The sequence below is a fragment of the Strix uralensis genome, chromosome 7, assembly GCF_047716275.1.
Source record: "Strix uralensis isolate ZFMK-TIS-50842 chromosome 7, bStrUra1, whole genome shotgun sequence".
Classification (NCBI taxonomy): domain Eukaryota; kingdom Metazoa; phylum Chordata; class Aves; order Strigiformes; family Strigidae; genus Strix; species Strix uralensis.
The window spans coordinates 1,077,286-1,104,256 of NC_133978.1; the positions used below are offsets into that span (position 1 = coordinate 1,077,286).

A 26,971-nucleotide genomic window follows, 5' to 3' on the forward strand; every position below is an offset into this window, starting at 1 on the left:
CCTGCAGGACTCGGGCGCCCGGGTGGCCATCAAGTCCTGCCGGCTGGAGCTCAGCGTCAAGAACAAGGACCGGTGGTGCCACGAGATCGACATCATGAAGAAGTGAGTGCGGATGGGTCGGCACGGCACGGCCCGGCACGGCACGGCCGGTCGGGGCCCAGCGGCCCCGAGCCAGCCTGGCTGAGGGGCCCCGGAGCCTGGGCACTGCCAGGGCCTCAGCCCTGAGCCACCCGGGGTGAGGGGCTGGGACGGGGGGACAGCCATGGCCTCAGCCCTGAGCCAGCCGGGGTGAGGGACTGGGGCGGGGGGACAGCCATGGCCTCAGCCCTGAGCCAGCCGGGGTGAGGGGCTGGGACGGGGGGACAGCCATGGCCTCAGCCCTGAGCCAGCCGGGGTGAGGGGCTGGGACGGGGGGACAGCCATGGCCTCAGCCCTGAGCCAGCCGGGGTGAGGGACTGGGGTCTGCGGACAGCCATGGCCTCAGCCCTGAGCCAGCCGGGGTGAGGGACTGGGGTCTGCGGACAGCCATGGCCTCAGCCCTGAGCCAGCTGGGGTGAGGGACTGGGGTCTGCGGACAGCCATGGCCTCAGCCCTGAGCCAGCTGGGGTGAGGGACTGGGGCGGGGGGACAGCCATGGCCTCAGCCCTGAGCCAGCTGGGGTGAGGGACTGGGGCGGGGGGACAGCCATGGCCTCAGCCCTGAGCCAGCTGGGGTGAGGGACTGGGGTCTGCGGACAGCCATGGCCTCAGCCCTGAGCCAGCCGGGGTGAGGGGCTGGGACGGGGGGACAGCCATGGCCCTGGTCCCTAAACCAGCTGGAGTAAGAGTGTGTCTGTCACCCCGCAGCTCTGCGCTGGTGTATCTGTCATCCCAAAATGTCCAAGCGCTTCTGCTCATGTCCTGACTTGGGACCCCCGGCACTCTCGTGTTGCATGGGCGGTTTGTCCTTCATAAATTCTTCCAGACTCACACTGTGCAGCACTTTGGGTTTTCACATGGTGATGTGAGAACACCCCCACGTTCCCATACAGTTCAGTGTGTTCATCTTTGATCTAGTAACCGGGGGTCTAGGACTTGCTTTTTTTCTGTCACACTCCTGCATGTACAGAATAATGTGTCCTAGCACTTTCTTGTAAGAAACTACATGTTCTATGCTGCCGACCTTCCTTTTCTCCAGCATGTCACTCTGAGGTACCTGCGAGCCAGAGCTGGCCAGGTTTGTCCTCATGGACGTGAGTGGTAGCTCTGGGTGTCGGGGTCTCGTACATCCTGAGAATTCCTCCTCCCTTTTGAGAGAGATCCTGGAGCATGAGATACTCCATCCTGCTGGTGGGAGCAGGGACGCCACTCAGTTTTGTTCTGAGTTGTCCTCACCAAGGCCTGCAGTGCCTCTGCTGCACACTGAGGTCCTACTCTGCCTCTTTGTAACCCTTGCCTGCTCACTGTATGCACTGACGTTGGAGGAAACCCCTTGCAGGCAACCTGAGTTTGTAAGTCAGGGCTTGGTGATCGCTGTTCTCGTTAGTGTTTTCACCATACTCATTTTTGGAATAGAAGCACTGAGCTGCACAGCTGATCTTGTGGTGGCTTCCAGAGGCTTTGGAAGGTGTACGCAAAAGTAATTTGACTTCACTTCCTTCTGGATGTGTCATTTATTCCCAAGAGTAACTTATATTAGAGACAGGAAGCAGCTGTTTGAATTCAGTTACAGAAATGAATCTTTCCCCATGTATGTGGATTCCACCTGCCTGGTTCCACCTCTCTAGTACAGTTGCACAAGTATTGAAGGATTCCTCGGGGACCCTTGGGCCGGTGAGAAGCAGACCCCACATACAGAAACAGAGACACATGTTTAATGACTTTGCCAGGAGTATGCAGGAATCCAAAATTTGAGCCCGGATCCCTATCATCAAAGTCGTGCACCTTGACTTTGAGACAACATTTCCGCTCATCACTGGTTTGTGTATTCCCAAGGTGTGGATTTTATGCATTTGGATACTGGTAGGTACCGATTGAAGAGTGTACTTCTCAGCAAGTATACGTTTGGGGAATAGAAGTTGTGCCTGAAACATAAAACATGGTTGATTAACAATCTGTCTTACTCTTCCAAAAGAGGAGTGAGAGTTTTCACCCAGCTTTCCATGTGCTTAGGCTGAACCATCCCAATGTAGTAAGAGCCTGTGAAGTTCCCGAGGAGATGAACTTTCTGGTTAATGACGTTCCTCTTCTGGCAATGGAATATTGTTCAGGGGGTGATCTCCGGAAGGTAATGTCTGCTTTCCTTTGCCATATGTAGCAAAATCAAGTGGTGGTGATGCTGTTTCTGTAACTGTGGTTGTCTGTGAAACCATGTATGTTCTGTGGCACTTTTCTTTGTAAGTACAGGTGTGGGGAAGTAAATGTAAAGTGGGAAAAAACCCACATATCGGAAATGAGGCTTGTGTTTTTGAAACCAGAGGACAGAGAGCAATGCAGGTTGTCCTTTCACGGAACTGCTTTAGCATTAATACAGCTTCCTGTAGCCTAGATACTGGCAGCCAGCGTGTTTGACTTTGCTGCAATGTGTCTCTGTTTGGAGACTAATCTGGTTTTGATTCATGTCTATCAAGTGTTGCATTGCTCTCAGCACAGGGAAGGATCCTGTTAGTACTGGACTGGGGCCTCCAGGGCTTCAGAGACTTTCCTGATGAACTGGAAACTGCCCTTCTGCAAAGCAACAATACCCCAGAGTAAAGGAACCTTTCAGTAGTTCCCCAGGCAGTGGCTCTGTGGCCTGGTAGAGTTCATGCTCCCTCTCCACTGCAGCTGGATTCAGGAAGTAGCCATTTGTATAGGGGTGAAGAGGCAAATCCCTGTTGATTAAGGTTTGCTTTGAAATCACCTCATCTAAGTGATCAGGAAGCTCACTTTTCTGTTTTGTCTTTTTTTGTTACTGGTGTTAAATAGCACTGGAGGAAGGTGAGCAGATGTTGAATGCAGTAACCATATACCTGCGCTAGCAGCTAGTGCATCAGTAACTTACTGAGCCTCATTTTATGGTTTTGAGTTGTTTAAAGCAGTAGGGACAATAGTAAAAGACAAGGTTGGCAATGGAAGGAAGTGGGCATATATGAAAATAGCATTTGGATGTTGCAGACACGTGTAGCTGACCGTGTTCTCGGTGATGCTTGGGTGTTGTGTCTTTGCAGTAGAAGTTTTGAGAGTGGTTGAAGGTAAATTGGAGACCCTGGCAAAGAAATTTGGGATTACATTAGCACTGCTTGCAATGCAGTATTTGATCATCTAATTTCTAATGAATGAATCCTTAGATGTTGCATAGATGCTAGGACAATTAATTTAATTTGATCACATGTAATGCTTTGTTCCTTAAAGGAAAAAAAATGCCTTTTTTTTATTTCTGATCCTGCTCTTTAAATCTTTCTCTTGCACTCGCTTGACATAATTTGTGTTTATTAATTTCTCATTGCCCATCTGCAATCTTCCATAAAGCTTGGGAAAGCATCTGCTTCTGTCTGTGAACCACACACATTTTTATGCTTGTGCTCTTTCAGGGTAGTGTGGGCTCGGAGCTTGATTTCTGACTTTGCCTGTCTCCTCCTTTGTTGTTCAGCACATCTACCCAGAGCTTAAGGAGTGAGATGTTGAAGTTTGGCTTCTCCCCCGTAGAGGTTTGACTACTGGTTGTACCTGAAGCATGGGAGGCAGGCAAAAACATGAAGAGGGCTGGCTGCAGTACAGAGGTGTACCTCAGTCATCTATGAACACCTTCAGTGTAGTAAAAATCAGATCACATGTTGATTGACTCAGGGCGTATGCAGGGAATTGCTGAAGCTACTTATTGACAGATCATTAAGACAGTGATTAGGAGCAGGGTTCCTCCGGTGCTTCTACCTGCCTTTCGCAAGAGGATAAAAATTCAGAGCAAGGGAGCAGAGAGATGAAGAAGCACTTTAGAGGGGAGGCAGGGTTGAGAGTACAGGTCATGGTCCATGCTGTGGACACTCCAGTCGTCCACAGGCCGATGATCTGCTTTTAGCTCGGGATTAACTATTTGGGCAACCAAGCCAGTGTGCTGAAGTGTCAAACAGCTTCTCCTTGTGGGAGGGCAGTCAGGAAGGAGGCCGTGTCCCAAGGCAGAGCTAGCCCACGATCGAGTGCTGTGAGCTGAAGAAGGTGACTTGTGTGGAGTGGAGCAGCCTGTGGCAGTAACACCGTTACCAGAGAATGTGCCCTTTGCTGATTTTAAGGTGCCTGACCATGAGGTGGGTGACTGGTGTTATATTTGAGCTGTGCTGTTTTCTGTGTTGTGCCAGCAGGGGATGGAAGATGTTGTTCTTGACTGTTAGCTGTTGCACTGTGGGTCTAAACATCTTTTCCTGTCTTGTAGTTGCTAAACAAACCGGAAAACTGCTGCGGACTTAAGGAAAGTCAAATACTTTCTCTGCTTAGTGACATTGGTATGTAGTCTAATGCCTTTCTCATGTTTTGGTTTGGGTTTTTTATTATGTGTAATGGCATTTTGCTTTTTCAGCTGACCTGGAAAAGGGGACTAATGAGGCCAGGTGTGTTAAAACCAATCAGGTTTCTATTCCAGAGCAAGGACTTGATATTCCTGCTGATCACAGAGACAAGAAGCTTGCACTAATTATGTGTCTGTGGAATGGGATTGGAAAAGCTGTGTAGTGGTCAGTTGTAGGTAACTGTGACCTTAACGTTTTGTTTTGTTAAGGTCACAGTTTTCTGTTTAAATCTGGTTTCTGTTCATGGCTCTGGAGATGCCACACTGCACGTCACTTGAAGGAATGTAACTTTTACAAACCAAAAAGCAAGAACCAATGTGAAAGTGCCAAAGTTGCCCTGTGGCTTCTCTCTGTAGGGTTTGCTCAGTAGGAGGGAAATTTTGTTTGTTCAGGGTGACATTACAGAGGAGATGATAAACTGGAGTGGAGCTGAGGGCAAGGTACGTAAGAGCATAGCAAAAGAGGAAGCCAGCTATGCCATGGCTAGTCCAGCAATCTTCTGGCTAATGATGTGCTCTCAACTGAGGGTTAAGTAGGTAGGCAATCCCAACATAAATGTGCCTGAATGTTGAGAAGCTTCTCATTTTGGAAGAGCAGTTCTGTTGGTCTGCATTAGAGTTGTGGCTAGCACAGTGATGGAGATCATTGTTTCCTCTACTCAGCACTGGGGAGGCTACATCTGGATACAGTTGTCCACATCTGGCCCCAAGTTCCAGAGGGACATGGACATCCTGGCAGGGAGCTGCAAAGGCTGCCCAGGGCCTGGAGCATCTGACCCACCAGGATGGGCTTGTTGGGTCTGGCCGCAGGGAGGCTGAGGAGGGTCTGAGAGCAGCCCATGGCTACAGAAAGTGCAAGTGCAAAGGTGATAGGTGGGACCATACTGTACTTGGTGAGCAGCATGACAAGGGGCACCAGCCTTCTGTTGCACCATGGGAGCTTGAGGTTGGAAAAGAAACCTCCTTTCCCACTGACACTGCTGCTGTGCTGTATATGGCCCATGGGAAGGTCCCAAGGCAGCGTACAGGGAGGCAGAGTGATGACAAGATGAGAATTGACCAGATATCAGCTTGACCTGCGTTACAGAAGATGTCCGATATCATGTGGATTTCAGATTCTGTGGTTTGGAAAGGGAGCAGGCAACAAATCCGTACAGGGTGGGAGTAGCTCAAGGTGACAGCACTGCTCGTAGGGAACAATTTAATTTGATACCTTTGGGTACCTGCGTTAAAGCCATTTCCCAAGGCTATAGCAATCCCTGAAAATCACTGTGACACAAACTTGATGGTATCCAGAAGTGTTTCATCAAATATATTTCAAACTGTTTAGCTTGCTTGATGCCAAATTCTTGACCCCTGAGAGCACTTTAAGAAAGTAAAAGATGTGGGACTTGAAACTGGCCTTTCTGTCCATCAGGGAGTGCCTGGCTTCTTGGGCACCCTGGGGAGGACAAGTCATCTGATTGAGGGTGATGCTATGCATGGTTTCTACAGCAAGTAGGCTTTCCAGAAGAGCTGCTCAGTAGAGCTCCTTGGTTTTTTAGTTCTCTTACAGATAGCCCATCTCTACTTATAGGAATGGAGCTAGTTTTGGCATGAGAAAGTATTTTGGACGTATTGGTCTGGGCTTCTGTCCTTTCAGTGTTCAGAGTGTTGCAGTTGAGTTCCCAAAATCAAGTGCGACTGCATTCCTTCATCCTTGTTCCCCTTCCCTCTGTAGAATGGGGTCTGTTGTTTTCATAATAAGTTGAGTGTCTCTGGCATGTCTTTGGCAAAGATTTGAAAATGCAGTGGAGAAGAACTGCAAGTCAGAAGCTGTTAAATGTATAAATAAGTGGTAAATCAGTGAAGGTTGGGGACTTTCTCCCTGATGGGAGAAAGTGTTTGAACTGTGGACAAGGCCTGTTGGTTGAATATTTCTCTTAAAATAATCCCATAATGAATTTACAGTCACGGCTGGTCAGCACAATGTGCAGTTGGAATATCTTTTGCATAGCAAAATTTAAAGTACCCCATGATGGAGAGGAGAAAATACAATACCTGCCTTGGGCCTTCCATGGGACCTTTTATTTCTATCTGCGCATCTCCAAGACTGAAAAATCATGACTCAACTGACTACTCAAATTTTGAAAGTCATCTTTTGCTGTTTTGTCTGTGGCTGTGTCCTGTGGCAGACACTGGCTTGATAATCTTTTATTTAGTGGCCAGTGTTGTTTTGTGGAGGGACTGCTAGTGAATTTTCCCCTTCCTGCAGGCAGGATTTCTCTTGTTTCTGTTTTGTTAGTGGCTCCACAGTCTCCTCAAGGCAGTTCAGGTGTGGACTGTTGCTATAAGGCAAAGTCCTGCTCTTTGCCTTTCTTGGGCACGTGCTCCCATTCCCTCCCCTATAGCAGCCACTCCTGCACCCAGGCGAGGAGCAGGTTCTGGAAACCAGCCTGGCTAAAACCTGATTATTTTTTTCTTAGTAGTTTCCAGCTGTATTGGTCCCAGAATCAAGCTGATCACGTGGTACCATAAATGCTTGTGCTGCCATGGAAATTGCATATGGAAAAGGAGAGTTTGGGAACGTGTGTTTCTTCTGGGGACAGCCCCTACGTAGGCTGGCTTAAAGCAATCGTAGAATTTCATTTTTAGCAGTGAGAGTGACAGAGGTGGTGGTACTTGGAGCACACCAGTCCCTTACCAGCAGAGGGGAAGCCTTGAGCCCCTAAGTTCAGGGTTGCTCATTCTGACCGGGGTATTGGTGGTTACACCTCAGTCAGCTGCTCCACGCAGCGTTAACCAGAGGCTGCCCAGGAGTCAGTTTTTAGCTCCATCTGTGCTTCTGCTTCATCACAGCTGGACGGTCCCCTCCCTGATGGGGTGGTTTGTGTTGTGGTGCTTTGGCAATGGTGGAAGTTTACTACAAGCTCTGTTAGCCACTATTTGGCAGTAGTTTTAGGTCAAAGAGAAACTCAGCTTGTTTCATTTGCTTAATTTCAGTGCTTGCTTTCATCAGCATTTTGCATAATGTGCTCACAGACATCAGTAGGTCTTTTTGCTACCTTGTGCTAATTTGCCAAGATCTTAGGCTAGAGGACATGCAGAGCTGTTTCAAGATGCCTGCACATTTTGGAGACCTGTCTGCATGCTTGTCTTACATTCATTTTGTAACTCTACAGTTTGAGGAAAAATTCAGCTGCCTTCTCTGCTGCAGTACAGGCAAGAGATGTGCCCTGCGGTTATACCGTGAGTCTGAACTTTGTAGCAACCTCCGCTTCTTCAGAGCAGAACAGCAGAGCTGGTTCAGTCCTAGCATAAATCTGATGAATCTTTTAAGTAGTAGTTCTTAATGGTGTTTTAAGATGAAAATTTATGGATGTCAACCCCAAAGTCATGGATATTAGGTTTTTATCAGGTGTATCATTAATCAATCTGAGTTTATTTTCTATTAAATCAAACGTGTCTTTCAGGGTCTGGTATCCAGTATTTGCATGAAAACAGGATTATACACAGAGATTTAAAGCCTGAAAATATTGTTCTTCAGGATGAAGGTGGGAAGGTAAGTCAGGTGGCTGCTGTCAGTGGTGTTTCCACTGTCATTTCTGAAAGTTGTCAGCAGCTGTGTCTTACCTGAGAGAAATAAAAGAGAACAAGTAGTTTGTGGCATTGAACCGGACTGAAAACTCGACTGTGAATTCACTAAAAGTTTTACGTCTTCTTGAAGCCACAAATCCTATTTTGCTTATTCTTAAATCCTTGTCATTAAAAACAAGCAACTTTTGCTTCTGCTCAAGAACCCTGCCTGCAACAGAGTATGAGTGATATGAGACTGTAGCGTATCCCTGTGTTTGTGGCTTTGAGGGCTGCATGTAAAATCGAGCTAGTTCAGAGAGTCAGCCTAATGGATTTCTTAATGAAAATTGTTTTCTCTATTGTTACTCTTTAAACAAAAAACTCACTTCCCAGATAAAAAGCTAGATATTCTGTTTGGCCAAGCTGTAAGTGTCAAGCTGCTTTATTTAAAGTTGAGTCTCAGTTGAGATAGGTGGACAACGCCAGCTTACGTGGTGAAACAGCGAGCCTTAACATCGCATCACATGTCGAAGATTCACCATTGACTTTCTCCAGCATTTCCATTCTGGCTTCTCTCTTCTTGAGTGTATGCTGTGGATGTCACTGCACAGATTTTGGGTTGTTTGGTGGGTTTTGTTGTCTGAATTTGCTCTTCTGATGAACTAGTTAAAACTGTCTACAGATTGTTCACAAAATAATAGACCTGGGATACGCAAAAGATCTGGATCAAGGAAGTTTATGCACTTCGTTTGTTGGAACATTACAATATTTGGTAAGACTTTTTTTTCTTCACATATACAAGTGGTGTGGTATTGCCACATTTTATAGAATCACAGAAGTGTGTGTCAGAGGGAACCTACAGGGGTCCCTCGTGCAGCCTCCTGCTTGCAGCGGGACTGTCACCAGCACTAGGTCAGGGCAGCCATGGCTTGGCCCAGCCAAGCCCTGAAACCTCCAAAAATGGAGATTGTGCACCTTCCTGGAGACCTGTCCCGAGGGTGTTCCCTCTCCAGGGGAAGAAGTGTTTCCTCGTGTCTGACGTGAACCTCCCAGATGGGGATCTGGGGCCTTTGCCTCTCACTGTATCACCTGTCACTTCCAAGATGAGTTTGGCCCCATCCATCCCTTTCTATGCCCCAGTCAGGGGCTGCTCTCAGCCCGCACCCCCCTCCAGCCCCACTGCAGCCAGACCCACAAGCCCAGCTCCCTGCCATCTCCTCGTGGGCTGGGGGCTCCAGGCCCGACCCACCGGGCAGCCTAAGCAGGGCCACATCAGGGTCCCTGTGCCTCTCTGGAACTGTGGACCACGTCTAGATGTAGCTTTGTCTCCGCAGAAATGCAAGAAGATAGATGACCTGAAATACCACTTTCAAAGTGTCTTTTTATGATCCTTTTTAGGCTCCAGAACTCTTTGAGAATAAATCCTACTCAGTTACTGTTGATTACTGGAGCTTTGGAACAATGGTGTTTGAATGCATTGCGGGATTTAGACCTTTCTTGCATAATCTACAGCCGTTTACCTGGTAAGACACAAATTCTGCAAGGGGTGAGGCCAGGCAATGAGAACGACAGCTACTGCGTGTGGTGAGGTGACAGCATGAACCAGAATGATAAATTTATTGTTAGGTGCTGAGGCTGGTGGTCTGCTAAGCTTTGCAGAAGCCATTGAAACTTTAGTAGTATCGATGACAGTTTGACTGGCTATTTTTACTTACTGTAGTATGTGCTTATTACAGTGTGTGGTAGTCTCTGGTCAGAATAATTCCTTCCCAAGTTAAATTTGAATGAAAAAATATAATTATAAACCAGTCTGTATATCACTGTCAGAAAAATGTAATGGGGAGGAGTGATACAGTCCTTTACTCACCTAGGCTGTGAGGTTACTTATTGTTTGCAATCAATAACACACAGCAAGAGTATGTTTTGTGTAGTAAACACATAGCTACATGATTGTAAGTAACTTCATAAAAGTGACAACTGAAAGAGTTTAACCTGCATATGGAGGCTTCTGCTCGCTCTTTGAGGGCTAGAAGAAGGGGCAGAAAGATAAATTTTTATATTTCCACTACTTACCTTGTAATACCAGGAGTGTGTGTAAGCTTGGTAAAAGGGTAATTCTGCAACAGAAAAAATATGAAACTTGCTTTTCTGTTAGCATTGAAATAATAATGGGAGAAAAGGTAAATTTGAGTTTTAATGCAAGTGTTAGCTTAAAAATTTATTATGTGTTAACAAAAAACTAGTATGTGGTAATAGTTTCCTTTTTAACTGCTAATTCTTGGGGTTTTATTATTTTAACAGTTCAATATTTGTTGCCTGTTTTCCAACATGTAGAACTTGATTTCCTAATGTAAGCAGTAGAAAACCAATGAATTAAATGAGTTTAGAAACAGCTCTTCCCTATCCATAAAAGAAGGAAGAGAACAGTGCAGGCCTCCCATATGTAGCTTCAGTTCCAGTTGATGCTGACTGAGACAGAGCAGGCTGGCAGCCGCCAGGAGCAAGGAATGTTCAGCTGCCTCACAGCTGACTGACTGTTGGCTTGCCCTGGGCAATCCTGCTGCTCCCGGAGCAGCTGAGCTCTAGGCAGGGTTCAGCCCACTGCTGAAGTGAGCCACAGTGAGGAAACTGAGGCAGAGGTGCTGGTGATGCTTTCCCTGGTACTGGATCCAGTGGCAGGCTGTGTTTCTAACATTTATTAGATGTTTCACTTGGATCAAGGTAAGAACAGTGGTTTTGCCAGATGCCTTACAAATGTTATCTGTCTCATTACAGTGTAGAGGCTGGTTTTGTTGTGCGGGCTTGCTCTGTGGTCAGTGAATTGTTACGTGTTGATCCTCTTGCTTGGTGCTCTCCAGACATCCTTGCAAGCAGGGGCAAAAATGTTTTCAGAGACAGTGTTAATTACAAGGGCTCCCCTCTTCCACTTGGACATGCTCTGGGTGGCATCTTTGTCCTAAAAGAGAAGAGTTTGGTTTCTAAAGCTACTAGACTGTGGCGATTTTTATTGCTGTCATATTCAGTTGGCCCTTTACAAAAGTAACCTCATCAGTATATCCACAGAGGTTTTTATTTTCTAGGCATGAAAAAATCAAGAAGAAGGATCCAAAGCACATCTTTGCTTCTGAAGAGATGAATGGGGAGGTTCGCTTTAGTACTCATTTGCCGCAGCCTCACAGCCTTTGTGGGTAAGTGTGTCCTTGTGGCTACATGTGATAATTTTTGGCTTGTCTTAAACTGAGGGCTCCTCCTTTATCCCAAGCACTGAGGGGTCCTCCTTCTTTCTCCTAAGGAGTGTTTCAAGCTCTTTGTAAGCTACCATTTGCTGTGAAGGAATAGTCTGTAGCCACACGGCTCTTTTCTGATGCTTTGGGTTCACCCTGCAGTTTGTGGGATGATGGCAATCTACCTTGCAGTGTGAACTCTTGTGAGTTTTCCACCCATTATTACAAGGCCATGGGGTAACATCTACCCAATAACTTGATGGTATTGAATCTCCTAAACCAAGTACTTGAATGAGCTGCTTCATGAAAGCAGAATTTTCTAGTGCTTCTGTTGGGAAAGCTGCTGCAAGTCAAGCGGAGGCCACAAAGATGGTCAGAGCCTGTTGAATAGAGTGTACAAGGAGAGGCCTGTGGAAATGGGCTGCTTCAGTCTGGCAAAGAGAAGGCAAAGGGAAATGTAACTTTTTCATCGTCTGTCTACTGGGGTGTTACAGAGACAACAGATGTAGGCTCTTCTCAGAGGGGCAAATCAAAAGGACCAACTGCAACAGCACAAGTTACAACAGGGGAAATGAAATTTGGGCACAGGAAAAAGGTTTCCCTGTGCTAGTGATGCATTCCTGGGACAGGCCCCGGGCAGGGGGGGGTCTCCATCTGTGAGGTCTGCCCAGACTCACTTGGACACAGCCGTGAGCAGCCTGCTGTAGCTGAGACATTGGCCCAGCTCTGGGCTAGGGTTCAGACCAGAGACCTCCAGGGGGGCCTTCAACCTGAATTAATTGGCCTTGTACCAAGTCAGAGGTCAGACTCTGATTACTTGACACTTATCTAGCACTTGTGTCTTCAACTGTGCCCAGCAGTGCAGCACAACTCACTGCAACTGGCAGATTTCTAGAAAAAGTACTGGAGTTGAGAATGAAATAAGTGGCTTTGTGCCAGTGCTTTCAGCTTTTTGCACTGTGTACTGTCTTTAAAGACATTCTTCGCAATAAACTTAACATACTTCTAGTGTGGATAAACATGCAGGAGAACTTTCCAGGTGGCTCTGCAGCATGGGGATGGTTATTCTGCAGACAAGGCTTTGAAAACTATTTGACTTTGTGTATCGCAGATAGTTTTTGAAAGAAAAAGAACAAAAAAATAACTCTCATCCATTTTGACACACCTTACTGATGTGTTGAGATACTCTTGACTCCATGAATATGGGTCAGAAGTAGTGTAATGCAGGGTGTACTGCATGGGCGTGCACTTCTGAGGTCAGCAAGGACTCTTGTTACAGCAGGGGTGCTCAATCTGTATGTGCTTTCCTCCCCTTCCAGGTTTTCCCCACTGTCAGAATGAGCAACTGCAGTGAAATCGGGTGTTCTTCACACCACTTCAGCAGGTGTTGCACAGATATGGTCTCTAACCAAATAGTTGTAACCTTACTGCTGCTGTGAGACCCTGGTTTCTTAAGTGGTCTGACTGTTGTAGAGTGTCTACCTTCTCTTTCTTACAGCCCTTCTATTTTAGTTTAATTGTAGAACCAATGGAAAACTGGTTGCAACTGATGCTGAATTGGGATCCACAACAGAGAGGTGGAGGTTTAGATCATGAGACCGGTCGTCCAAAGTGTTTCCTAATAATGGATCACATACTGAATTTGAAGGTGAGTGAGGATTGTTACTGGTTTAAAGGCCTACTGAAAGCATCTCAGAGGACAGAAGGTGTGTTCAGTGGAGCAAAGCTATAATCCTGACATCCAGCTGCAGGATCATGAGGAATGTTTTTCTTGGTATCAGGAAGTGAGTGTGTATACAGCCTGTCCAGTACATATCTGAAGGCAAAATATCACCAGCAATATTAATCTCTAGTTTTACACTTGTAGTAGAAGATTAAATAATGGTTTAATATTTGCTAATAAGTTTTCCTGAACTCCACTACTGATGCTGTGACCTCCACGTCCATGTACTATAGTAGTAGAACAGAGATTACATTTACCTGACTCTTCCCCTTCAAGTAATTATTGGAGCTTTGCTGGAGTAAGAATAGCTGAGGCAAGCATGTGTAGAAGCCAGAGGATAATTTTGTCTGATCTGAAGGATTCTAAAGGAATTAAGGCCTGAAATACAAAATATTGTGCCCGTCATTGGGACTTGTCAAAATCTGTATATTATGGTGTGTTTTGGGTCCTACAGTCTCTGCCCAGGTATAGTAGAATTATAGTGAGGGCCATGAGAGCCATGAGAAGATGAGCACTGGTATGTAACAGCTTTTTTGTATGGAGGGATTAAAGGAAATGGAACTCCCTCTCTTGGGAGCAGTACTGGCCAGCATCAGGAGACAGCAAGGCTCAAGATGACCTTGTCACTGTTCTTCTGATTTATTTAAGCTGCAGCATGGCTTCCAAAGGCTGTTACTGTGTTTGATTGTAATTTTCTCTGACATTAAGTTAAAAGTTACAGGCCCAGGCTTTGAGTCTGCTATGTGGGGCTTCACTCCTGAACTTGATTATTGTAGTCATTAAAACTCAAATGATGCTCTAACATGTTAATTGCTACATACTCCCTCCTGGGCCTTTGTGTCCTTTGTCTTTGATAGCCAGTGACTTGTCATCAACTTGTACTCTTTTTACAGATAGTACACATCCTAAATATGACCTCTGCCAAGATTGTTTCGTTTCTCTTGCATCCCGAGGAAAGCCTTCATTCCCTTCAGATTCGGATTGAGTTTGAAACTGGAATAAGTACTGGAAATCAGGAACTGCTGTTGGAAACAGGGATTTGCCTGGACCCTCGGAAACCTGCTTCTCAGTGTGTTATTGATGGCGTAGTAAGAATGATTCTGTTCACTTACTCATTTACTGTCTTTCACAGTCTCAGGGAATTTAAAATCTTAGAGAAGATAAATTGCCTTAATCTTCTCCCACTGGAGACAGTTTGCTCTGTAAGTGTAGTAACTCTTAAGGTCTAGCATTATTTCCTTTATTGAGTAATGTATGCAGATTCCTATAGTTATACTCTGTCTAAATATTTAAATAAAGTAACATGCTAGCAAAAGGTCCTATGTTTCTGTGGGATCTATCAAAATCAGTTTTTTAAGGCACCTGATAAGAAGAGTGTCTGTCCACAATAATTAGTTCATGATGTAACCAGGACCCTCTGGATTAGTAGGAGCTATGTTTGGGATATCTCTTGTTTATGTTCTCTTCTCTTGTCTCACCAGAGAGGCTGGGATAGCTACATGGTCTATTTGTTTGATAAAAGCAAAACTGTCTATGATGGACCCTTTGCTTCTCGGAGTCTGTCTGACTGTGTAAATTACATTGGTAAGTATGCTGGAAGACAGCTGGGAACTGAAAGTGCTGCTTCTCATGTAATACAAAAGTAGATTTGCCTTACAAATCTCTGTGTTATCTTGAAGGGTACTGTCTAATTCAAAGAGGACCGTTTAAGAACCTGGAGCAGCCTAACAAAGCTTCATCTACACTCCTCTATCTCCACATTTTGTAAACGTAGTAGTTCAGAGAATTTATTGCCTGCCCTTTGGGAACTCTTCTATAGAGCAACTTAAGAATTCATTTAAGGTTTTTGCCCTTTTATTAAATTTTGTGCACTGAACAGCATCTACCCCACCTAAACACTTAAACCTAAGCATTGCCCCACTTAAACAGAGCCATGATGTGAAGGAAAGCTTGGAAGGTAATACATGCAACCTAATCTTGTAGCCTAGAGAGGGAAACTTTTGGTTATGTCTGCACAGCACATCCTGGAAAGAAGATTCTGACTTGGGTGCTGTGATTTCATTTGCACAGCTTTCTGCTCTGATAGGGGGTCTTGTCCCTTTACACCCCCAGAGTGTTGAGGTGACATCATGCTGAGATGGGTTTGCAGAACTTGAGTGACAGCCCACATAGACATCCTTTGGTGGTACCAAGGGTCAGGGACCTTCTTATCTTGGGGTTTAGCATCTGTAGAAGTTGTGCATGTATCCCTTCTCCTCCTCCCTGTGCACAGGTAAAAACAGGTTACGGCTCCTTGCAGTCCTGTCTCCTGAGATTGGGTGCTTTGGATATTCATGGCCAGTTGCCCTCCTACAGCTCTCCTAGATTTTGCTTCTGAACCCCATATCAGCATCCTGAGGATACAGATTACCTTTTTGCCCTGTACTGTCTGTGATGGTTGCATTTCAGCTGCAATCCATCTCTCGTGTCTCACCTAAGTGAAAGAACAGGTCCCTCATTCTGTGCTGCTGATTCTTCAGGCCTTGTATGAGGAAATTCATCTTGCTCTGATCACAGAGCTGAGACGGTGTGTTTGGCCGATTTGCACCAGTTGCAGAACTGCCAACATTCCCCTGTGGAAGTTAGGAGTTAGGGCTGGTCTTCAGAGATGCTTGGCAGAGGTTCAAAACCTCTTGCACTGTCTTCCCAACAGTTCTCAGCTCTAGCAATAATGTGTCTGTGACCCCATAACACTGATCTGACTTCTGGTCTCACCAAGCAGAGCCAAGTGTCTGAGAAAGTCTGGTCCCCTCCTTCTGAGTTAGGAGTAGAGCTTATGTATTGCTGAATGGATACTGGTGGGATCTGCTCCGGTTGGTCCCTCTTAGTTCTGGTGCTACTGCCTGGCCCTGGCATCATCGGTGTACTTTTGGACAATGCATGAAAGCTGCTGCTCTGCTTACAGCTTCCCTTATATATCTCCTGAAATGATAGCAGTCACCTGCAGGACCTAATAGACCTCTGTGAAGGTATATATACACCCAGTATACCTGTAGGAAGGACCTTGTATACTTCTGTGAAAGAGAAGATAGTGTCAGGGGACAGGAGACATCTACTGGGATACTGGATGTAAAGGAAATGCCTTGTGACATACAGTTACTGCTAAGTAGCTTAATTTTCTTCAGCCTGGCTCTGCAGAAGTGTTGGGTTTCCCGGTCTCCTTTTACTGTCACTCGGGTTTATTCTGATTTTTTTTTTTTCTGTCTTCTGGGCTATTTTATTCTGGTGAATCTCATTGCATGGCATCATTGTGCTGAATCTCTTGGAGCTAAGGCTTTTTGCAGTGTGTTTATTGATATCCCAAAGTTCCCTGTCTCTAAAGGGGAACACACATATAAGTCCTGCATCTTTTCCCTTTAAATATCTACATCAGGAATTTGGGAGGAAATGTACAAAAGATTTGAAGATGTTTTCAGATGAAAACACATCAGGACAGTGACTAATATCAATAAAATAAATAATAATATAATAAAACAAATTTGCTTTGCTAGTTTGGGAGAGTGCTTTAGATAGAGTTTTTGGATAAAACCACCTGCCTTGTGCCATGTTTCATGCAGTGTTCCCCATGTCTGCTAGTGCCAGTAGGCCAAAGCTGTCAAAGAAATCTGTTCTCTTGTAGCTCTGAGTTCAAACATGAGCTCTGTTGCCTGGTCAGCCGCAGGCTGGCGAATACCTGGGGAGCTATAACATGAAAAGCTTATACATGCTTAGGCATCATCACATAAAAATTGAGCAGATCTTATGTGGCTCAATCCCTTAGTTTAAGCACCTGAAGCAGGAACTGGGAATGTTGTAAACACTGAATTTCTTTTCTAGAGTTGTCCTTTCATTTATGTACAATTGTGTTTTTCTTGCATTCAGTACAGGATAGTAAAATCCAACTGCCAATTCCTCAGCTGCGCAAGGTGTGGGCAGAAGCAGTTCACTACGTGATTGGACTAAAAGAAGATTATAGCAGGCTTTTCCAGGGCCAGAGAGCTGCTATGTAAGTTATTACTCCTCATTCAGAAGATTAATTGTTATGCAAATACAGCAACTGTTTGCATGGAAACGTACATCTCAGGGAGTTTTGGTTACCCAAAGTCTCACATCCCTCTGCTGCTTTATACTTTTGCATGATAAAATGTATTTGGGTTTGGAGCTTACTCCACTCCAGGAATTTTACTGCATAGTGCCTGACATTGATAAGAACCGGAAAAACTTGAACCTTGAATATAGTCACAAACTCACGGAATGGCTGGTGTTTGCAGGGACCTCTGGAGATCCAGTCCAACCCCTCTGCCCAGGCAGGATCACCTAGAGCTGGTTGCCCAGCACCGTGTCCAGATGGCTTTTAAATATCTCCAAGGATGCAGACTCCACAACCTCTCTGGGCAACCTGTTGCAGTGTTTGGTCATCCTCACAGTAAAAAACAGTTCCCTGATGTTCAGAGGGAACCTCCTGTGTTTCAATTTTTTGCCCATTGCCTCTGGTCCTGTCACTGGGCATCACTGAAAGGAGCCTGTCTCGGTTCTCTCTGCAATGCTCCCCTTGGGTATCTGTGCATTTTGATCCCCACTCAGCCTTCTCCAGGCTGAACAGTCCTAGCTCTCTCAGCCTTACCTCAGGAGAGATGCTCCAGTCCCTTAATAATCTTCATAGCCCTTCATTGGCCCTCTTTCCAGTATGTCTCTGGTGTACTGGGGAGCCCAGAACTGGACCCAGGTGTAGCCCCACCAGCACTGAATAGAGGGAGAGGATCACTTTCCTCCACCTGCTGGCAACATTCCTCCTAATGCAGCCCAGGATAGTCATTTCACAAGTGGCAGAGTGAGTGGAACTGTTTGTTATATTTGTAGGGTTTTGTCCTGTGATTGAATCCCAGAATGGGCAGTGTCATATATCTCAAGTGATAGAAAAGGTGCCAGCATTCACCAGGGGCAACATGCACTTACAGGACTCCATAAATGCTAAGAAACACTCTACACTGCAAAGAACGGTTGGACTAGATGATCTTCAAGGTCTTTTCCAACCTAGATGATTCTGTGATTCTGTGACTGTTTAATTGAGCTTGACAAAAAACCTGAGAAATGAGGAAGGGCTTTCTTTTTTTTCTTGATGAGGACCTGCAGCTTCTGAGGACGAGAGATGGAGGGTGTGATCCCACTGAGACTCCCTGTTCCAAGGATCTTAAAAATATTTTGCTAGCTATGTCTTTCCTTTAGGTAATGTGACAGCACTGGCCACATAAGTCCAGATACAGTTTTCAACTAACATGTGCTGTTCTTGTTTCGTTTATTAGGCTCAGCCTTCTTCGGTATAACGCCAACCTAATCAAAATGAAAAACAATATGGTGTCAGCATCTCAGCAACTGAAAGCAAAGCTGGAATTCTTTCATCAAAGCATTCGCCTTGACCTGGACAGATACAGTGACCAGATGGCTTATGGCATATGTACGTATTGTGTAATACTTGCCAGAGTGTCTTGTCTGATCTTACAAAGTCTGATCAGACTGACTATAAAGGACTGTGGGTAAGAACTAGTTTAAAAAAAAATGAATGCAAGAGCTGCCATTGTGTTCCTTAGGATCTTTATGGGTATGTTTTAGCTGGGGCAGATGCAAGAGAATAGTTTGGCAGAAGCAAAGGCAGGAGGGTAAAAAAATAAAATGTTTTTGGAGACCTTCAGTGACCGTGAAACAGGCTTTTCCCCACTGAGAACACCAAGCTAAGAAAATTGTAGTATCAATAGTACTGGTGACGTAAATGTTTGCTATTTATTCATTCAGAGTCTGATTCATTTGGAGTTGTCACAGGGCATAAAGTGGAGGGCAGAGTTGCTGCACGTGATGTACAGTGGAGGGGCCACTAACCATCCATGGCAGAACAAATGGCCATGGTGACTGTGTAAATGTAAACACCGTCGCAAACAGCGCTAAGGCAGTGGTCTTGCTGTGCTTGATAGATGCAGCATGAATCAGGATGAGAGATGAGGTGAAAAAGCACTGGCTACAGTTTTAATGTCCCAGAAACATCTGGGTCTTACAAATATTGTTCAGGGGAGAATAGTAAGGTTTATGCATAGTTTGGATACACGGCTGAAAACTGGAACTTGAGTCAAAAATTATGACTGGGCTGAAGGTTGATGATGGAAAATGGAAAGACTCAGGGAACTGGTTTTGGACAGTCTGTGTTTAATCAAAAATAACAGTTGTTGCACTTAATGGTGGAGTTTAAAGACTCAAACTCATTTAGGCCGACAATTGCAAACAGTGAAATCCTACTGAAGGGTTTTTATGAGTTAAGGTCAAGCACGGAGTTGTTAAGTTCCAACTTTCCTGTCTCTCTGTGATCTCTGGGTCATGACTCCTGCTTGGAGATCCAGCATCATGCTCCTTGTGTGCAAATTCAACTGATGTGTATATAAAGTTCAGGTCATGCTTTGTTTTTATGTTGATACCTTTTTATGTATTAACAACTCTTCTCTTAAGCTTCAGAAAAGATGCTCAAAGCCTGGAAGGAGATGGAAGAGAAGGCCTCTCAGTGTGCACAGGTAGGGGATATTAAAGAAGCTTCATTACCTCTCTGTGAAGGAGATCAGGACAGGAACTTTGTGTCATATGGGCCACTGCCATGTCCCTTCAGTGTGTTTCATATGCTGCCTGCTGTGGGAATCAGAATATCATTACAGGTGCATTAAAAAAGAAACAGTCCCCAGTCACCAGGTTGTTTGAATCTAGTGATTTGAACAAAACCAACACAAATGTCACTAGAGACTCAGTTGTCTATACAGGAAAGTAGACTAGAGAGACACATTATTGATTGCCCAAAAGAAATGGTGTTGCTAGAGACAAGAGTCTTCCTGATTGGGTTTATTGCACACAAAAATTTCCATTGCTAAAGCTGAAAATGATAGCAGTCACTGTGCAGTGATTTCAAAATTGCAGTTCTTCGTTTAGGAGTACAGACATAAACTTCTGGTGTTCTGCAAGTAAATATGCAAATTAGCTTTTAAGATGAGTCATTCTTAAGAAATTTAGAGCAGAGCTAGAGCCAGTTCTTACTCTGAGTAGTCTTAATAGTTAACAAATGTTTTCACTTGTGGTTTATGGACAGCTGAGCTGACATAACGGCTCTCTGTTTCTCCAAGAGTTAGTTCTGCGAGAAAGGCTAGTTGAAATTTATCTGCTGCTTAGAATTCTCATCTCTGTCTTCAGGGAATGAGCATTTTAATTGTACCTCCACTGAAAACAATGAGGAGACAGAGGTCTTTTTGATGGAGAATAACTCTGCCTACAGTTCTGTCCAGACCTTTATAGGGAAGGAATAACTTGTAGCTGTGAAAACTAGGGACAGAGTTAGGATGATTGTAGTTATTGTCAAAAGCTGTTTCTTATTCCCTTCTACTGGATGCACTGAATAAAGCTTGGGAGAGGGGAGCATTCAGAAGGAATGCAGGGAAAAATTGGCACATTTGTAATGTATTTCTCAGAGTAGAGGTCTTTAAAATATCTCAGAAAGTGCTCTTGTTTTTGTGCTCCGTGATAGCAGCTAGCTGCAGGAGTGCCAAGAACATTGCATGTTCTGCTGACCAGGACTGTCACATGGTTTGCTGGGCTGATGCCTTGAATTTCTGCTCTCCCCTGCAGGGAGTTTTTGTATTTGCTCTTACAGTAATACAGAGCACAGTGATTAATGCATAAAAATCCCAGAAACCATTAGAAACATAAACAATAAATTACATTGCCTATTTTTTTCCCCCCCTACAAAGGAATAGACTGTGTAGTTCAGGTTCTGGGATCCATTACCAATCTTCATCTAAGTCAGAAGGTTTTTGGAGCCTTGATTTTTCTTGCTCATATGATGGAGATGGGGGAGTTGGGATTCCCACGTGAACTCTCTGTTTAGCTCTTTAACTTTGGGATCCTGCTCCCTGTTGGAAGCAACAAAGATAAAAGGGAGGGTGCCTCTAGTAGAATAACTCAAAGCTGTCACTGGCTGTTTCCAGAAAACCAGGAACCTCAACAAATATTTACTTTGCAGACCATCAGAATTATGTTCTGTCTTCAAGCTGTGCAGTCCACATGTACAGTCACACTGTCCATTTATCAGGAATGGAAAATGTTTTACTCTGTAATACACAGTTCAGTCTGTCTGGCAGGCAGCTTAACCTCTGGGAATTCAAGAGACACAGTTACACTGTGTGGTGAGTGCTCCAGACAAAGACATTTCTTTTGTTAACAGGGTTTACTTCACGTTTTTCTTGCTGTTTGATTTTTCCTTTGATTATGTGGCTTCTCGCTGCTGCTTTTTCTTGGTTTATTCTTTACCTGAAAAACCTACAGACATCCCTTTCTGATCAAGGGGTCACATCCCATTTATATAGCCTCATATCAACTGCTGCTGCAGCTTCAGCAAGGGCTGTGTTCTGGAAAATGTTCAATTTTCAGGTCCTACAGCCCCAGGTCAGAAAGGAAAAGCTGAAATATCTCAAAATACTTTCTCTGGGAGGTAGATCGGTGCCCACAGCCAATGGCACTAAGACCCACTGTGGTGACCAGTACTTGCTTAACCGTGCTGGGGATCTCCAGTGCCTGTCTGGCACCACATACCTACTCCTCACGCTCAGAAATGTTGTTGGCTGCCTCGCCTAACTTACTGTGGGGGCTTGGCGTAAGATTGGTATCTTTTATATAGCTTTGAGGAACATGTGAAATACCAAAGGAACATCAGACCAAAATGCATATGGGAGGGTAAAATGTGAGAGCACACTCTCTCCATATTGTAAGAGTAGGAGAAAAAAATCTTCTGTGACATAAGTAGAACCAGAGCGTGTGTGTGTCTGCAGCATGCATCCCACAGAGATAGAATTTATGAAGAAACTGCTTTTTCTCATCCAGTGTGGTTGTCAGAGTTTTGTATCCAGATGATCTCATGCACTGAGGAGATAGTAACCTCAATTATTGTAGCAGCAGTCATGTCAAAGAGCTTTTTTTCTCCTAAACTCTGCATGGAGTCTGCCCATTATCCAAACAAGTATTCTGGGGATCTTTATCTGTTTTATTGCTCTCCTCCTTCAGTTTGATTTGTACCTACATTTTGCCATTAGGCTGAAGATATTGGATATCTGGATGAGCAGATCATGGCCCTGCACACAGAGATTGTAGAGCTTCAGAAGAGTCCGTACGCAAGGCGCCAAGGAGAGGTCATGGAAAGCTTGTAAGTGCTTTGCTTGTTATTTTTATCACACATAAGTGGATTTTGTGTATTTCAGTGTCAGAGGGTTTTTTTTCTCTGGTGGTGGTTCCATCAGAACCACCATTTGAAATGCACTCCTCACTTTTTGCAAAAACTGTGAGTACAGAGTAGTTTGTAATCGGTTTAAGATCATTTTGCTGGTAAAAGGGAGGGTCCTACCACTTGTGACTGCATGTTCCTCCTTCCTCTTGAAGTTCTAACGATCACTTGGCAGCATTATAAGGCAGAATGCACAATGACTAGACTTGGGGAAACATGGGAAACACAGCTAGGGAGGACAGGACACTTCTCTGTCACTGATGATGAAACTTCATTGTGGAAGAGGATGGACCTAAGATGTATCTTGTCTCAACTGAGAAATGCACAGGATTTCTTTTTGCACTGAAAAAGATTGAATTCTATAGTGTTGAGTGAGAAAATTACAAGAACAATGTAAAATCCTGTTAAAAATCTTGTGTGTTTTCAAAGCAAGGATAATTAACAACTCATGGATACTTGAATATTTGGAAACTTGAATGTTTATTTTTTTCAAAAGCATTAAAATATGCAAGATATAAGTGGTATTACTGGTCTTAAGATGTAGGAAGCAATTATTGTAGCTTGGGCTGTTGCTGAGAGCACAAGTGTCAATTATAAAAGAGAGGGATCAAATAGCCGCCAAGATTGAACAGCCACTAAATCTGTTGTTGATAAGAGCTATTCTGAATGACTCTGAATATTCTGGGAGGAACTGTGCCTGTTCCTGGCGTGCTCTCCCTCCTCTCTCTTTGCAGAGCTAGATCAGCTTTTCATCCACGTGTAGTTGCAGGAGCAGCAGAACTGGTGCACAGGGGAGGAAGTGGAAGGGAGAAACCACCTCTTGCAGCAGTAGCCTGCGTTCAGAGCAGCTTAAATGAATTGTGAACCTGCCTCCTTAAAACATTGTTTCTAAGCATTTTCACAGCTACAAACCCAAGACTGCATCAGCTATTTGCAAGGTGCTTAAAATGTGCCCTAAGCTGTTGATTATTCTGGTCTAAAGCTACTCCTCTTAATGAGGAGTGAAATGGAGAACAGATTGAGTGTCCTGCTCTTTAGTTTTTGGGGCTGTAGCAAAGCATAATGCAGAGCACCAGCTTAAGGTTTGATATACACAGCCAGGAGACATGCATGCATCCTGGGTGATCTCTCAGATCCACCTGTCGGGGCTGGATGCTAATGTTCTCCTCTTCCCAGGGCAGCAGGAGTAAAAAGCACCTCTCCCCTTATCCTTGGCTGATGCAGGAGTTTTGAGATGGATAACTGTCCAGGACACTAGAAATGCTGACTTACATAAGCAGAAGCAGCTTGCATGATCTCTTGAAACAGTATTGGGGTGATCTAAGCCATGGGGAAGAGGAGGCCTGGTGAAGGCCCAAAAGCAGAGCTGCTTCTTGTTTCTGACAGGCTTTTGATTTAGAACAGTGAAGATTTGCTCAAAGGTAGAAGCCTTAGTGTTTGGCTGCTTTTGAAATATTTGAAAGTAGTAACATTTATTTAATGGGAAGAAGAGAAACACTGTGCTCTTGTTTGTGATGTAGCTGTGTCTCCATTTGCAGAATATCACTAAATTTGAGGCAAAAAAAATGCAGAACAGGAACAAAAATTTATCAGGCAGTTGTACAGAAGTACCTATAGTTATAAAAATGAAGTTTCATAATTAAGGATACCATGGAAAGAAAATAGAGCTGAGCCATGTGGGAATTTGAAACTGAAAATAACCTCCAGTTGGTATGGTTATCTGAGAAGAAAATGCATAATCAGAGGAAAAGAGAGACAGCTTTTAGGGAAGAGTTGGTTTCCATCACAGAAAGGCCATCCCTGTGTTCCAAATGTTGTATACTAGCTGTGGAAGAAGGTGACAGCTCCAGCGCATGAGGTTCAGTAAGGCATAACTTAACTGCAGTGCATTTTTTCTTGTCACCTGCTTGTTGATACATGTATGAAATATTTTCTTCTTTTTGAAGGGAACAGAGAGCCATAGACCTGTACAAGCAATTAAAAACAAGACCTCCAGGTATGGAAGCAGATGGTTCAAAGACTGTTTCATACTCGTACCCCATGACTAATTTTTCTGAACTCAAACCCAGAAAATACTGTTTAGGAAAAGGCAAATTATTGTATTAAAGTTAACCAGACTCAAGGGCATATCTTAAGATGACTTTCTTTTTACTGAGCCTAGAGCCCTCTGAAATCCTCTAGTCCTGTTCCTCAGCCGTGGCTTTGTCTTTTGGTTTCAGTCTTGGAGCATCTACCCTGAACATGTCTGCCTTCTGGCATTCTCTACTTTTTTCCCCGCCCCCAGTACTACTGCTTTACTCCCCGCAGACATGGGAAGAACTACTGTTTCTCTGTCGCTGCCCCAACCCAAGGGCAGTCTCTTTTCTCCCTCTCTTCTTCTCTCTTAGTTGTACTGGATAGAGCCCCATGTTTGGGGTTTATTGTGTTCTGAACATAGTAACTGGTGAGCAGAAAGATTCAGTTACTCATGCATTCAGCAGCTACCTGCAGCCCTTATTGAAGCCAGTATCTAGACAGTGCAAGTGGCTGGAATTGTATACAGTGCTGCAGAGAGGAGAGGCGTGGAGGAAAAGCTGTGCCTAATGAGAGATTGTGACAGATTTTCATTATGTTTCAGTTTGTTTGGCTGCACTTGTTAAGTCAGATCTTTCCTTGACTCTGGGTGTTCTGTGTCCAGAGTGGTTCTTGCTGAAGAGCGTTTTACTAATGTGGTGATTGATGGCCCTTCCAGATCATGCCTACAGTGACAGCACGGACATGGTGAAGATCATTGTGCAGACAGTACAGAGCCAAGACCGAGTTCTCAAGGAGCTCTTTGGCCATCTCAGGTACTTTATGCAGGAAGAAAACCTGAACAAATGCAACTTGCAGCATTTGTAGCTTTGTAGCAGGAAAGGAGAGGGAAAACCATGGGCATCAGAGCCCAGAAGTTCCATCCATAGGTGTATGTTTCTCATAGCAATATTAATTCTGCTCCTTTGTGTCTGTGTTGAATTTCCACTTACTTTTTTAAAGCATATACCTCGTGTATAGTTAATAGGGAAGGGGAGGAGAATGCTATGGCTTGTACTGTTAGCATCCAGGAGTTCACTTTAAGGCAGATTCTGACAGTGTTTAGGTTGGGATTAAAATCTTAAGAAAAAAAGAAATAATGTAGCAGCTGAGAAGATACCACAGTGATTTGTTCATTAATTCATTAATTCTTCAAGTAGCTCAGAAAAAATGTCATTATGCTGATCTCAGTAGTCAGCAAAGCATGATTTAGTTTTATTTTCATGTGTGTCTTAGCCTTAGTAGATTCCATAAAGAAAGTTGTTAGCTATAGTCTGCCCACAGAGAGGAAAACAGACCAGAGAAGATTAATAAAATACTCTGGTTGAGTTGCTTTGCTGTCCATTGTCATCAAAATTGTGTTTTGCATTTCAAATAAAAAGAGCTTATATTGTGGATATTAATAGTAGTGCCATCTACTTGCTGGTTTGAGTCTTATCTGGACTTGGAAAAGTCCAGGGATCACTCCAGTCTTGCAGGTTTTGTACCTGCAGCTGTCACTGCTGTGCTAAGAGAAAGGGGTGTCCTCACAGAGTTGTTCTTGAAGCCAAGGTGAGGTTTTTGCTTTTGCCAGAACATAATGCCGCACAAGCTGGAAAGCAACTTTGTGTTTGGTTTTTATTATAGTAAGCTCTTGGGCTGTAAGCAGAAGATCATTGACTTGCTTCCAAAGATTGAAGTGGCTCTAAATAACATCAAGGAAGCTGACAACTCGGTGATGCAGATGCAGGGCAAGAGACAAAGAGAGATATGGCATTTGCTGAAAATTGCTTGTGTAAGTAAATTTTGGACTATTTGCTCCTCCTTACAGTGCTAGAGGCAGGGGACATCAGATGAAACTCTGAAGAGACCAAAAAGGGATACCTTCCACAGTGGTTGATTTTACTGTAGAGAAGAGCAGTTTGAGATGCTGAAAGCTGACACAAGTTTAGAAAGTGGGTAGACAAATTCGTGGGAGAGAAGCCCAGTAGAGGAGTCCTCGGTCCCGGTAAATCATCGCCGGTGGCTGCAGTATGGTAGACAATGCCATGCCTTGTGCCTTGTTCTTACATTCCCTGAACATCTACTGTTGGCTGCTGTTGGAGGCCATATGGTGGGATAGGTGAACTTGAGCCTGATACATTAAACCTATCATGATTTTAGTGCTGCAAAAGTGAAGTAGGTGCTTTTCCTGGTTGGTTTAAGGTGTTTTAAGATTACACTGCTTTCTCTGTATCAATTATAGTGACAATACAGCTGAAGCGATCTCCTGATTTCCACATGCCTACATTCAAGGTCAGCATAGGAAATGTGCATGTCTTTCCCCTGTCAGGAGAGTTGCCTGCTGCTCAGGACTCAGTTTAGGACATGACACCACCTCCTAATTCTTCAGTGTAGAAGACATGTCTTGTACAACATGGGTGACTTACATGCAGAGGCACTTGGTACCAGCAATTTGCAGAACTGGAGTGTTGTCAGCTGACTTGCCAGCCACAGGCATGGCCTACGCTGGGTGTATGTGTTACAAACAGTGCTCGTGTGTAATCGCAAGTCTTCCGTACAGAATAGTTAAGCCTGACTAAATTCATCCTTTGTCCATCACAG

At 44.4% G+C, this 26,971-nt stretch overlaps 1 protein-coding gene across 12 annotated transcripts in view; it reads left to right on the forward strand.

Annotated features, from left to right (window-relative positions):
* CHUK (component of inhibitor of nuclear factor kappa B kinase complex) overlaps positions 1 to 26,971 on the forward strand; it is a 31,384-nt gene that overhangs the window by 309 nt on the left and 4,104 nt on the right. The window contains exons 2-18 of one of the 12 annotated variants that reach the window (XM_074874081.1): positions 8 to 102; positions 2,151 to 2,265; positions 4,387 to 4,456; positions 7,971 to 8,059; positions 8,756 to 8,845; positions 9,472 to 9,596; positions 11,154 to 11,261; positions 12,810 to 12,945; positions 13,914 to 14,108; positions 14,502 to 14,604; positions 16,921 to 17,044; positions 18,342 to 18,493; positions 19,531 to 19,592; positions 22,149 to 22,258; positions 24,283 to 24,332; positions 25,068 to 25,164; positions 26,015 to 26,162. In XM_074874081.1, the coding sequence (XP_074730182.1) occupies positions 8 to 102; positions 2,151 to 2,265; positions 4,387 to 4,456; positions 7,971 to 8,059; positions 8,756 to 8,845; positions 9,472 to 9,596; positions 11,154 to 11,261; positions 12,810 to 12,945; positions 13,914 to 14,108; positions 14,502 to 14,604; positions 16,921 to 17,044; positions 18,342 to 18,493; positions 19,531 to 19,592; positions 22,149 to 22,258; positions 24,283 to 24,332; positions 25,068 to 25,164; positions 26,015 to 26,162 (1,869 nt within the window). Of the gene's footprint in view, positions 1 to 7; positions 103 to 639; positions 4,262 to 4,386; positions 4,457 to 7,970; positions 8,060 to 8,755; positions 8,846 to 9,471; positions 9,597 to 11,153; positions 11,262 to 12,809; positions 12,946 to 13,913; positions 14,109 to 14,501; positions 14,605 to 16,920; positions 17,045 to 18,341; positions 18,494 to 19,530; positions 19,593 to 22,148; positions 22,259 to 24,282; positions 24,333 to 25,067; positions 25,165 to 26,014; positions 26,163 to 26,971 lie in introns of those variants that run through there. The other 11 variants (XM_074874082.1, XM_074874088.1, XM_074874089.1 and 8 more) reach the window with 11 other exon arrangements.